The following is a 12,769-nucleotide window of genomic DNA, read 5'->3' on the forward strand; positions in this document are numbered from 1 at the left end:
TGAAATCTGAATTCTTTTCAGATTGCCCACAACGGGTGCGCGATCACCAAGGTTCATCGATGTGATCTGCAGACCTGCATCTTCCGAACACGATAGCAATGACCATGCATGTATCAGCTCCTGTTCCTTTGGCCCTCGCGACGCGATTCGGTATCTTTGGATTGGGAACAATTTTGTTGGTTAACTTTGTTGTGGACAGGTGTCAGCGGCTACGGGATTCTAAGCTGTACAAAGTCAAATTTATCAAATTTATACCCAACTATTTTGCTCAAAAAAAAATATACCCAACTATAATAGGGGTGTTTGAATCGAGTGCTGGTATCCAAAAATGCTAAACTTTAGCAGTTCACAATAGCCCATCCAAACAGAAGTTAACGGTGTAGAGTAAACTTTAGTCACGAATAAAAATTTTTAGTAAAAATATGAGTGCTAATATGTGCTAAAATTTAGCATTCAACTTTAATTCATCCAAACAGGCTCGATTGATCAAATTTGTATAGAAGAACATTAATATATGTAACATAAAAAACAAATTATATTTCATAACAGATCAGATTTCGTGAAATTGATGTTGTGATGTTGTGACTGCAGGATGCTATGTTTATAAGAGAACAAGAGGCCAAAGACTTAGCGGCGGAGCTATGACAAAGACCTGAAGTCTCACTCAATACATAGTGAAATTCACAATTGCTAAAGAAAATGCTAGGTTTGAAGACAACAAGATGGCAACACAGTGCGGGACAAAGAAGGCATCAAGAACAAGAAAATGGAAATGCAAAGAAGGTTAACAAAGACGCTACTACACAATACGGAAATAATGGAGTATAATCACACATTCACACGTAGCCGCCGTTGGCCCGGATGACCTGGCCGTTGACCCACTCGGCGGCGTCGGTGCAGAGGAACCCGACCACCGGCGCGATGTCGCCGGGCTCCCCGAGCCTCTCCATCGGGTTGTTCTCCACGCTGCGCCGCACCATCTCCTCGCTCTTGCCGGCGAAGAACATGTCCGTGGCCGTGGGCCCCGGGGCCACGCAGTTGGCCGTGATGCGCGTGCCCTTGAGCTCCTTGGCCATCGTCCGCACCAGCGCCTCCACGGCCGCCTTGGACGCCGTGTACGCCCCGTACCCCGGCGGGAGGCTCCCCACCACGGACGACGTCACGGCCACGATCCGCCCGCCGCCGCCGCCGCCGCCGCGGGGGAGGCGGTTCGCCGCCTCCCGGAGACACAGGAACGCGCCGCGCAGGTTCACTGCGAGCACGCGGTCGAAGGACTCGGTGGCGGTGCCCGCAACGGTGGGGTACGCGTCGTCGAGCACGCCGGCGTTGGCCACGAGGATGTGCGCCCCGGCGCCGCCGAACGCGGACCGGGCGGCGTCGAAGAGCGACCGCGCGCCGGCCTCGTCGGAGACGTCCGCCCGCACGGCCACGGCGCGGGGCAGCGACGCGGCGAGCGCGTCGGCCTCGTCGGCGCGCGACGCGTAGCCCAGCACGAGGCTCGCGCCCAGGGAGGAGAGGTGCGCCGCGATGGCGCGCCCGATGCCCCGCGACGCGCCGGTCACGATGGCCACGCGCCCCGCCAGCGGCTGGGCTGGGGCCTCGGTGCCGCCGGCGGCGGCGGCCACGGCGGCGATGTCAGCGTCGGCCATCCTATCTGCTGGCTCTGTGGGTTGCTCGCGACTCGTGCCCGTCCAGCGATATCTAGCGGCGATCGATGTCTGGCGTTCTATGGTGCTGCGCGGCGCGTGCTCGGCGGTTGCGTCCAGAACTCGAGTGCGCGACGTGGTGGCGCTGGGGACCGAGCGCTGGGAACCAAGTCCCTCTCGTGAACTGTGGTCCGTCGCATCGGATGCTGCCCTGTCCGGTGCTCCGGGCCTGTGCCTGACGCCTCTTGCACTGGTGCATTTCCTGCCACTTGCCATTATTTGACAATTAATATTCAACCAAGAACTAGTTAGGTTTAAAAGATTGATCCAGTATGAAACAGCTAAACTGTGTAATTAATTATTTTTTCAACTACATTTAATACTCTATGCATATGTCCGAAGATTCGATGTGACGGGTACCGTATGAATTTTTTGGGAACTAAACATGACCTCCTTTTGTTTTTTCTCATAAGCTCTGGAAAGGACTCTGTAAATTCTGTAAGTCTGTGTTTAGTTAGCGAAAAAGTTTGAGTTTTGATACTGTAGCATATTTCGTTGTTATTTGATAATTAATATCCAATCGTATGAAACAGTTAAATTGTATAATTAATTATTTTTTCAACTATATTTAATGCTCCATGCATATATCCAAAGACTCTAGATGTGATGGGTACTGCCGAAATTTTTTTGGGAACTAATACTACGCGGTGACTGAAGGTCAGCTCTAGAAAGGACTATTCGATGTTATTTCAACTGTATTGCTTAATAAGGAGCCAGGCTTATGGTTGCAGAACAATTATTACATTTGCATCCTGCAACTTTATTGCTAATGTTGCTGAATAAGCTGTTTGAGGTCAAGCATATGGTGACCAGCAATGTAATAAGAGTGCATATGCACATATGAAGAAGAACAGAAGCTTTAAGTCTGCTAATTGCTATCATGGTGACCTGCACTTCAGTAATTTACAGTTGCTTTTATGGCGTCCAGGACCTGCAATACACTTTTGTTAGACCTACAGCTACATACCGAAGGATGGTAAGCTATACTTACTGATCAGGGTCCTACCTTGTTCTTTGTGGGCATGTAAAACGGTTCGTACACGAGAGGAAAAGGAGTGTCGAGGCCGCAGACTCTCGCCACAGGCGCTTCGAGCTGCAACAGAGCAATTCGAAGAATGTGATGGCATGAGCTTCAAGGTGATGCAACCAACCATTTCTTTTATGTGTTCCATTGAATCATGATATTTGAAGATATATTACCCTTTGGAAGCAGCGCTCAGCGATAGATGCAGCAATTTCCGCACCGAATCCCCCGGTGATTGGAGCCTCATGGCTGGCCTGTTACAGTGTTTTTCGAGGGAATATTACTAATTATTTCCCAAATGATAAAAGGTGAATATAAACATGAGCAAAGAGATTTACGAGGAGCTTTCCAGTCTTTTTTACTGAGGCCTCTACCGTTTCCTTGTCCCACGGTATCAGAGTTTTCAGATCAATGAGCTCACAAGATACCCCATCCTGCCACATACTAGTGTTAGCTGTAGTCCAAGGAAAGCTGATGAACATCATGGAGAAGTGGACATCAAAATTTACAGAAACAATAAAGAAACTACAAGGAAAACACAAGTATCATGTGCAGTTTATCGTCACTAAATGCTCTTTTTAAAAAAAACAAACCACGTCACTGCCAGAACTGATGCAGGCAACATCAGTACATCAGAAGTGCCAAGTCACAATTTCAGATTCCATTCTGATCTGAATTAGCACCTATAAGTAAAATATGTCTTTCTAGATGAGCAATGTGCATTTCAACTAAATGTTTCATCCAGTGCTGCTCATTAGCCTTTCTGTCCTTGTTGAGTAAAAACAAAGCAAAGCAGAATATTTGGTTTTGTTGGACTTTACCCAAATTAACAGGTGGAAATAACTGACCTTTGCTGCATCTTCACAAGCTTCTTTAAGCACTGCAAGTTGAGCCCCCCAGCCAATAAGTGTTATATCGCTGCCTTTCCTAATCACCTTAAGTATATAACTTGCATAAGTGCTTTGACTTAATGATGCCCGATAGTCCAGTGCAATAATGAGATAGAAATATACTCACTTCTGCCTGAGATAAGGGCAGCATATAATCCTCCTCTGGTACTTCTTCAACAGCCAAACGATACAGCCACTAGAGAAAGACAGGAAAGGTAGTTTTAGTCTCTGCAAAGCACAGCAGATATTCAGATGCAGCTGTTATAGAACTTGAGTATTTAAACTCTACCTTTGGCTCAAAAAATACAACTGGATTTGGATCTCTAATGCTAGCCAACAGTAACCCCTTAGCCTCGCGTGGACTTCGTGGTATGACAACCTGAAAACTTCATGTTCTTAGTAGGATGGAACATGGTAAAATGTATTCTTGGACATACCCATAGATAGACTATTCTGAGGCTTCGATTTTAAGTTTTTTCAAAAATAAAAACAGTCACTTTTTTTTTGAAAAGAAACAGCAGGGGAAACCCCCCACTGTGGTGGTGGTGGTGGTGGCGCGCGTGTGCGTGCGCGCGTGTGTGTTAAAAGGATAAAACAAAATAAAATAGAAAAAGTACAGAGCCCCAGCAGGGCAACAACAGCACAAGAGTGCCCCCACCGAAGAGAAAACCTGAAAAGGAAAAACTATACATCAACTCTGAAGCAAGTATTTCTGCCATAGTTGAAGACATGTTCAGAAGAAGGTCAAGGAAAATGTTGGTTTTGCATTTTCCTGGAAAGGGATAATAAGCCGATTTACAAGCAAAATGAAAAAAGTACCAAATTTCCCCATGCTGGCTATCAAATTTTCAAAAATGGAGCAGATTTTGGAGCCAAGGGAGAAGCAATTTTCTTGACTTTTGCACATGGTTGGGACAAATGTTTTTAAAAAATGACCCTTGAAAATGCCACTTTCCCTAAGGAATGCAAAATAGTAACTTTTCCTACTAGGTCGGAAATAGTTCATGAAGGGAGTATGCTAGAGTCGCAAACTTAACCTTGAGTCCAGGAACATGACAGAAGAAAGACTCTGGTGACTGTGAATGGTAGTGACCACCATGCCCAACAGCACCATAAGGAGTTCGAATTGTTAAGCCTAGAAAAGACAGATATTCTGATTAAGAATCCAGGTTGAAATTTACAATAGTCCATCTGATTCCTCAAAAGGTGATAGGTCATTCAAAACGTTGAGAGAAAAGAAATACCTCCACAGTTAAATTCATTTCCACTTCGATATCTGAATTTGGCTGCTTCATTGACAATCTGCAACAAAAGTCATATGAATTAGGTTGGCACAAAATATAGATTAAACAAGCATATGCATTGAATTTGACAATAATTTATATTGGAAATAAACAGAGTCAAATAAACAACAGAGTTGAAATGAAGCCTTGCAAAAACTTGCGCAGAAGAATGATCTGATTGTGGGAAAAAAAACGGTTCCACAATTGATTGGAACAAAAAAAAAAAGATACTTCCTGAGATAAAAATACTATCAAACGTGGTCAAAATAAACAACAGAGTTGAAATGAAGCTTTGCAACAGCTGCTTGGAACAAGAAATAAGACACTTCCTGAGATAGAGATATACTATCATGAGGTCCAGCAGAGCGAGTATTTGAAAGTAGCAGTAGCAATCCAGAATGACGAAAAGAACCTTCAGTGGTAAGACAATAATGAATGAAATCAGAGACATGCCTGATCAAAGGCTGGAAAGATATAGTCCGCAAACTGGATTTCTGCAATAGCCCGATTACCCTGCATTAAAGAGTTAAGAGATCTTAAGCATGTCTAGGATGATTTCGTTTTTATTCATTCCTATATGGCTATATTAATGCAAAGATGTCAGAAGACAATAAGTGAAATGTAATTAGAAAGATAGCTCGAGTCTGACTGAGTGCCATGGCAAACTAAAATAATCTCATATTAGAAAGCAATCAGGCTGCAGCACGTTATATGCTATAATCGCTGCAAGGTGTTCGTACTGAAACTTTGCAACAGGCACCAAACCCATCATGGATTATCTAGTATCTAGTATTGAATAAATTAATTTCTTTTGTATTTTTTCGTGTTAAAGGTCCTCTCTTTCTTCTGTGTTATAAGTTGTGGTCTAAATTTACAAATACGGTTTCCCAGACGGTTCTCATGTTAACATTAAATAGAAGAGTTAAAACATTGTAAGAACATACCATTGCTGCTAGGCCAATTGCAAATCCAGCAATACCCTGTTGAGCAGAACTGATCAGGAAAAATGAAGGGCCAGTAACAAAAGCAATCACTAGGCTAGAGGGCCAGTAGAATCAAGAAATAACATTCTTTTTTTTTTAATTTGAGAAACAGGTTGCTTCTCACTTCTCATCCTGATTTCGCTACTGAATTTTCTGATACTACAGAAAAATTGGCATAAGCGTCATCAAATGCGCCAAGCAAAAGGTTCACCTGTTCACATAGCGGCGTATTGAACACTCTGTTCTTGCCAAAGCGATCGGCGAGCTCCGTTGTGCAGCGAAACACGCCGCCGAAACCCACATCCTCTCCGAAGACATAAGCACTGTCAGAAATGAAAATCATCTTCAGCTGACTGAAACTGCGCGCATAGCACCTCTGGTTACGGTGGATTGCAGGTTTGGAAGGAAGGGGATTTCAGTCGAAAAGTGAATCGGAATGTTCCATGTTCAGGTGTGTTAATCGAGATGATATCTAATCGGCAGCTCAGCTGAAACCTGACGAACAGAGGAGCGGATCGAGAAGCCGCCGCCGGCGGGCTCACTCACCGCGGATCGGTGTCGAGGGCGATGTGGAGCGCCTGGTTGACGGCCGTGAACAGGTTCACCGCCTTCCCTCCTCCCGCTCCCCCCTCCTTCGGCTCCGCCACCGCCGCCCCCGCGCTCCCGCCGGAGAAGCACCGCCGCCCGACCTCCGCCGCCCAGCCCCTCCTCCTCCCCACCTCCCTCAACGCCCTCGCGGCCATCGACCTCCAAGAACCGAAATTTCCGAGCTGCCTGAACTACGCTCCGCGGACAGCCGTGAGTGGCAGCAATTCTTGGGAACTAGCCTACTGCTACTGCGTCTTGGACCCGCACCTGCGAGTGGCGTGGAGAGATAAAGCCCTCGCCCATGCCTGCTCGCTTTCATACGTGTCTCGCCTTGATCTCCAACGGCAACCTACCTTGGCAGTTGATTTCTTTAGTCGGTAAAATCGTTCGCGATTGTCTTCCATGTTCCTTTTTCTCGACTAGTCACGTTCTTCGGGTCATGTGGATCATGCTCAGCTGATCCAATTGTTGACCTTCTTTTTTTTAAAAGTGCGTATTTAAATTTGAAGTGTTGAAAGCATCGCATGCTATGCGTGTTTCGAGATTCCATAAAAAATACGAGCACATGATATGTTCTCGGACCACGAGGATCATAGTCAACTGTCAATTTGCACAAATGTTGTAATAGAGCTGAAAATTTTGAGTTATAGATTTTGAGAAAGAAATCTAACACATACGCAGGGGGGTGCGGTTATCCATCACTTCAGGTGATGGTTTTACAAACTATCACCTGAAAGGATGTGAATTTCCACGGTAGAAGGAATATTATTTTGGGCTGGCCCATTAATGTTTCACTATTGGGCTTATTGCCTGCCGTAAATAGAAGGAATCTGTGCATGCATGCAGAAGAAGACAAAAGTGCTGATGTCACCCACATGCATACAAATCCAAAACTAAAAAAGATATAACCAATAAACTAAGCATCCATATTAAACTTGGATTGCATCACTATCTTCCTGATGACAAGATCTCCAAAATAAAACCACACTTGCCTATATTTTACATGAAGTACAATCAAATATATATATAATATATAATTTATATGAAGCATTTCACACGTAAAAATAGCATAGACACAAGTGCTAATTAAGTTAGCATATAAAAATATAAATTTAAAAATCAATCGTATGAACTCACGAATTAGGATACAAAAATACTTAAAAAATATAAAAAATGTAATTCAGAAAAAGTTATCATAAAATACAAGGAAGAAAAATAAAAATAAAAAGGTGAAACAAATATAGAAGAAAAAACATGTTAAAAGTGAGAAAAACAAATAACATAAGGAAAATTAAAGGAAAAATATGGAAGGAACAAACATTGAAAAAGAAAACATGAAAGAGAAAAACATTAACGAACATTTGAGGCATCGTCCTTTTCTAAAAAATCAATTATAAATTTATGTAGATATAGGAAATAAAGAAGAGTGATATGGGTTATAAAATAAAGAAACCATCCGCTTAGGAATAGTAGAAAAAATAAGTAAGTAAAAATAGAAAAATAAATAAGAATAAAAAGATATGTAGAATGGATAAAATAGAAAGTTTAACGGAAGGGGAAAATAGATGGGATAAAACGAAACTATTAATGGAAGAAAAAGAGTAGAAAAGAAAAACAAAATGAGAAAGAGCTAGGCGCAGAAAAGAAAACCATGGAACACGAGCACACGAAGAAAGAGCAAGGTGCAGAAAAGAAAATGTTGAAAGATTAGCACAGGAGGACATACCGGAAATATGTGCGTAGCTATAGGAGTAGTTGCACATGCACATGGCCTCTCACATGGCGGGTCAGCTCCAGCCTGACCGCAGCACATCGAGTAGCAGCAGGCTTACAAACTACTACTTCGTAGCAGAGAGAGATGGGGCTTTAGACCGTGAGAAATAAAAGAAAAAATAGTTGAATAATCCCTCAAGTTGTTGAGATTCAATTGTAAAGATATAAGATGAGTGACACAAATTATGGAAGAAGAAGAAGAAATCCGTTAAAAAAGAACAAAAATAAAAGGAAAAACTATATATGGAGATAGAAGTAAAAAAATCATGTAAATAGTATTAGGAGAAATGAAGAAAAATGAAATAGGTAAAGGAATAAAGAAAATACGAAGGGAATGGATAAAAACTAAAGAATAAAAAAAATGACAACGACTAGACATGTGTTGCATGCTGCATGCACACATGCACAGGTAGTGCATAAGCAACGTGAGGAGCTGTACGCGTTTCTACAAGAGATTTTGGGCCGAAATCAGTTACTAGCCCAATTAAAATTAACCTTCCCTTCAGGCGATGGTTCGCTGATTCGTAACGCGAGCGATATATATCCTCGCCGTACGCAGGGGGCGCTTGAATGGACGTCCGAGATCCATACGTAGGGGCGGGCCGCCACACGATTTTTTTTTCATTTTGATAGACTTTAAATCTTATTTTCTGTAGTTGTATAAGCCCAACAGTTAGCAGGCTGTCACTTAATATGTTCTTTTACTCCCATTTAGGATGCACCAAGTGTGGGCCATTAAACCGAATACTGATCAACTCTCGTATGGAACTAGAAAATGCACGCGGCCTTGCCGCGCAAGACCAATATGGGACCATTTTATTTAATAGATTTACCTAATTGACAATTATTTTGAGTAGAATTTTGATATAAGTACTGTTTACTTGTCTGAAAAAGCCAACATTAGATAAAGTGGTCATTCCAGTATCGTGCAACTGATTATATATTGTATGCAATAGCTCCTAGTATTCAACTTTGGGTGACCAAATTATTCCCCAGTGGGAGCATGTAACAAAGATGTGGTAGAGCAAGTATATTATTTTAATTTATAAACTGAGTTATGTGCAAAATGTTAGGTTCGGTAAACTTGTTGCAGCATGGGTTCGTTAATTGTGCTTGTGTTTTACACTACATTACTATATTTGATGGACTATTATTTCATATGCGGGTACTATTTTTGTGTAGGCGAATGGATTTTTTAAAGGATCGTAAGGTGGGTAAATCGCTTTTATTTCATGCATGGAATAAGAGCGTACTTAGCTTGATACACCATTTTGTTAACGATTTCAATATAGTTGGCAAGAATATGTCAATTCGTTATCTCCGTATAGTTTGTTTTATTCCCAAGTTATTGTTGCCTTTGCTATTTTCCTGCTAGAATAACATGTTGTAGTTTTATATATATCTGAAAGCTGTCTCCACTAAAAAGTTTTAGATTTAGAAATCCGTATAGTTTGTTTTATAGTTATTGTTGCCTTTGCTATTTCCCCGCTAGAATAACATGTTGTAGTTTTATATATATCTAAAAGCTTTGTCCACTAAAAAGTTTTAGATTTAGAAATATTCCGCAGCTTTCGTTTGCAATGTTTTTTTAAATATGTTGATATTTTGGTGTTCTAATTATAAGTGTATATTCTGTTCTAATGTAAAATTTTATGCAAGTGAATTATAAAAGAGATTTGAATTTCAAATTTTGTTATGTAGTGAAATTATAATTTTAGATATTTTAATCAACTTTTATATTCGGTACATTTTAATTTGAAGTTGTTTCGGTGTTCGAGTTCTAGGTTCAATAGATCCTATATGATATAATTGATCCAACATATTGGGCCTATAAACTAAGAAGGAATAGAAAGTGGGTTAATTTTGGTAAATATGGGGGGAATTTTGGAAAATTTTCGGAGAGGAGGCTTGGATGCTGGATTCATTTTGGTAAAGATTGAGTTTTTTTAAATGTTAATATGAAATAGTCTTCGAAGTGCAAGCTGATTTGACTAAAGTTCGAGTCCTTTCTTTTTTTAAAATACAGGGGCTTGCACGATCTAAGTCATCATCCCGCCAATGGCCAGGGGTTGTCCGCTACGTGGCTTGTTTTGCTGGCTTTAGATCTCGCCTAGAATCATAAGAAGGAATTATATAGATTGAAAACAAAATTAGAGTAGTCAAATTCACGGATAAAACATTATTATAAATATGATTAAAATAATTTATATTCTAATTAAAGATATTTTGGTGTTCTAGTTGTAAGTGTATATTCTGTTTTAATGTAAAATTTTATGCAAGTGAATATAAAAGAGTTTTGAATTTCAAATTTTGTTATGTAGTGAGGTTATAGTTTTAGAAATTTTAATCATCTTTATATTCGATACATTTTAATTTGAAGTTGTTTCGGTGTTCAAGTTCTAGATTCAACAGATCCTATATGATATAATTGATCCAACATATTGAGCTTATATTCTATAAAACTATGAGGTTATTATAGAAAAAAAAGGACCGAGAGAGAATGGAGTGTGGGTTAATTTTGATAAATGTAGGGGAAATTTCGGAAAATTTTCTAAGAGGAGGCTTGGATGCCGGATTCATTTTGGTACAGATTGAGGTTCTTTTTTAAAAATGTTAATATGAAATAGTCTTCGGAGTGCGAGTTGATTTGATTAAAGTTCGAGTGCTTTCTTTTTTCAAAAAACAAGGGTTTGCACTGTCTAAGCCGTCATCCCGTCCAATGGACAGGGGTTGCCTGCTAAGTGGCCTGCTTTGCTGGCCTTAGATCTCGTCTAGAATCGTAAGAAGGAATTATATAGATTGAAAACAAAATTAGAGTAGTCACATTCATAGATAAAATATTGTAAAAAATATGATCAGAATAATTTATGTAAAATATGATTAGTTTAAATTATATATTGTAGACGATATCAATATCATAATAATGAACCTATATTTTTTTATTACCTGTACATATTTATTCAGCCCCTACATAACATTTCACTCAGCGGAAAGAAATAAGCTAAATACTGTGCTGCACATCTGTCCACTCTTTTTTTTTTCACCACGATGGTGAGCTGCAGCTGCAGCTGGTCAGATCCTTTTTACTGCAATGCTTAAAAAAATCGGAAAGGTCACAGCCAGTTGTATCCTCTCCTCATCTCCTTTCCCTATCCCATCGCAGCACTCTCTCTCTCACTCACTCACTCTCGAGAGCCCTCTCTCCCCACACGGGTGATGCCTGACGCGGTGGCAAGGCCTAGAGGGCGCGGGTGGCCCCGGATGCTGCGCTTGATGGATTGGTCCCGGCTTGCGGCGGCGCATCCGGCTCCGGTGGCAGCGCAGGGTGGCCAGGCGGGTGCGTCTGGCCCCGGCGGCCAGCCGCGCGGGGGTGGGCTGACACCCCGTCAGCGGTGCGGCATCCGGCGGAGGACTCCGCCTCCGCGGCAACGCGATGTGGCAGCTCCTCCTCCCCTGCGGTGGCCGGTCAGCCAGATCGGCGCGACGCGACGGCAAGGCGTAGCGGGCTCGGGCGGACCGGCTCGCGACGGCACAGGCCGTGTGCGGCACCTCTTCCGTGGCATCGCGGCGGCTCCTCTTCCACGGCGTCGCTGCAGCTCCTCTTCCTCTCTGCGGTGGTGGGCATCTCGGTGGCACGGGCCGGTACTTCTCGAACCTTCCTGCCATATGGCGCCTGGGTGGGACGCCCGATCCAGCCAGCCCGTTAAGCCAGACCCGATCCGCTCGGCCCGTTAAGTTGTACCCAATCCGACGCCCGATATTGCTCCATGGCCAGATCAAACGGCTGGCGGGTTAACAGGCGACGTGAATCGGGTCCCCGCCCGTGGAATCGCACAGCTTTCGTAGGTAGAAGATGAACATAATGGTAAAAAATTTACTTCAAAAATAAAGATAATGGTAAAAATGTGTTCATTTGGTTAATGAGAGCCAACTTGTATGGAAAAAAAGTATTTGATGGTCTGGGTATCCCCAGTCTCCGTGATCTGAATTTGTCCCTGCTAGATTTATGGTTGAAACATATTCGCTCTGTTTGTTTGGCTTGTCAGCCAATCAGCCAGCACTACTATTTTCTTATATTAAATTAGCACTAGCCACTAGTTAGCGGTCACTATTTTCTCATAACAAATCAGCATCAGTCATCAGTATTGTAGCTGATGGCATTTCTAGAAAAGCATAGGTACGACTACGTCATCGTGGAGGATGATGGAGACAAGATACTAAAGACCATCAGGCTGTTCGGCTTGCTGGCTGGCTCCAGCCAGCGCTAGCTGCTTGCTCAGTACTTCACCAGCCGTTCGGTCGTTGCAGGGTGGGAACCCCTTGCAGCTAGCCAAACCGGAATCCCAGCGAACCGAACATGACGCATGGAGGCCCAGGGGAGACTTTGGCAGAAGATCGTGGAGGCCCAGGGTAGACCTTGGCAGCTGTAGCCTTTTTTCCATTTTTATATTTAAAAAAAATAAAATTTCAAAAATATATGGCCGTTCCAAGAAATTTCAAAAATAGACCCCTGTCGCCCAGA

General features: G+C 42.5%; 2 protein-coding genes across 9 annotated transcripts; one reads left to right on the top strand and one right to left on the bottom strand.

Moving 5' to 3' along the window:
• The first annotated feature begins 520 nt into the window (after positions 1–520).
• LOC120659437 lies at positions 521–2,148 on the top strand. The gene has a single exon (XM_039937589.1). It carries the CDS (start codon positions 862–864, stop codon positions 1,483–1,485), a length of 624 nt encoding a protein of 207 aa, XP_039793523.1. The 5' UTR covers positions 521–861; the 3' UTR covers positions 1,486–2,148.
• On the bottom strand, positions 659–6,843 carry LOC120659436 (2-oxoisovalerate dehydrogenase subunit beta 1, mitochondrial-like). 8 transcript variants are annotated; one of them, XM_039937580.1, is made up of 14 exons: positions 6,433–6,843; positions 6,098–6,209; positions 5,848–5,883; positions 5,250–5,315; positions 4,865–4,922; positions 4,658–4,755; positions 4,279–4,290; positions 3,910–3,999; positions 3,748–3,816; positions 3,579–3,665; positions 3,069–3,164; positions 2,907–2,984; positions 2,713–2,799; positions 659–1,908 (listed from the first exon to the last, which is right to left on the bottom strand). In XM_039937580.1, exons 1-14 carry the CDS (start codon positions 6,627–6,629, stop codon positions 1,702–1,704), a joined length of 1,293 nt encoding a protein of 430 aa, XP_039793514.1. In that variant the 5' UTR covers positions 6,630–6,843; the 3' UTR covers positions 659–1,701. The 8 variants fall into 8 exon arrangements, with proteins under 8 accessions (XP_039793514.1, XP_039793516.1, XP_039793519.1 ...); XM_039937582.1 differs by lacking the exon at positions 5,250–5,315 and adding an exon at positions 5,357–5,416 and having other exon boundaries at positions 6,433–6,834; XM_039937586.1 differs by lacking the exon at positions 659–1,908 and adding an exon at positions 2,370–2,637 and having other exon boundaries at positions 6,433–6,833.
• Positions 6,844–12,769: the final 5,926 nt, after the last annotated feature.

The sequence above is a fragment of the Panicum virgatum genome, chromosome 2N (assembly GCF_016808335.1).
Source record: "Panicum virgatum strain AP13 chromosome 2N, P.virgatum_v5, whole genome shotgun sequence".
Lineage (NCBI taxonomy): Eukaryota > Viridiplantae > Streptophyta > Magnoliopsida > Poales > Poaceae > Panicum > Panicum virgatum.

Bases quoted from the DNA above. Each gene is read 5' to 3' on its own strand.
- LOC120659437 (XM_039937589.1), top strand. From the start codon at position 862: ATGACCTGGCCGTTGACCCACTCGGCGGCGTCGGTGCAGAGGAACCCG.
- LOC120659436 (XM_039937580.1), bottom strand. From the start codon at position 6,629: ATGGCCGCGAGGGCGTTGAGGGAGGTGGGGAGGAGGAGGGGCTGGGCG. The intron at 3,817-3,909 runs GTAGAGTTTAAA...GTCTTTCTCTAG, and splicing joins TTGTATTTTTTGAGCCAAAG to TGGCTGTATCGTTTGGCTGT. The intron at 3,165-3,578 runs GTCAGTTATTTC...AGTATGTGGCAG, and splicing joins CTTGTGAAGATGCAGCAAAG to GATGGGGTATCTTGTGAGCT.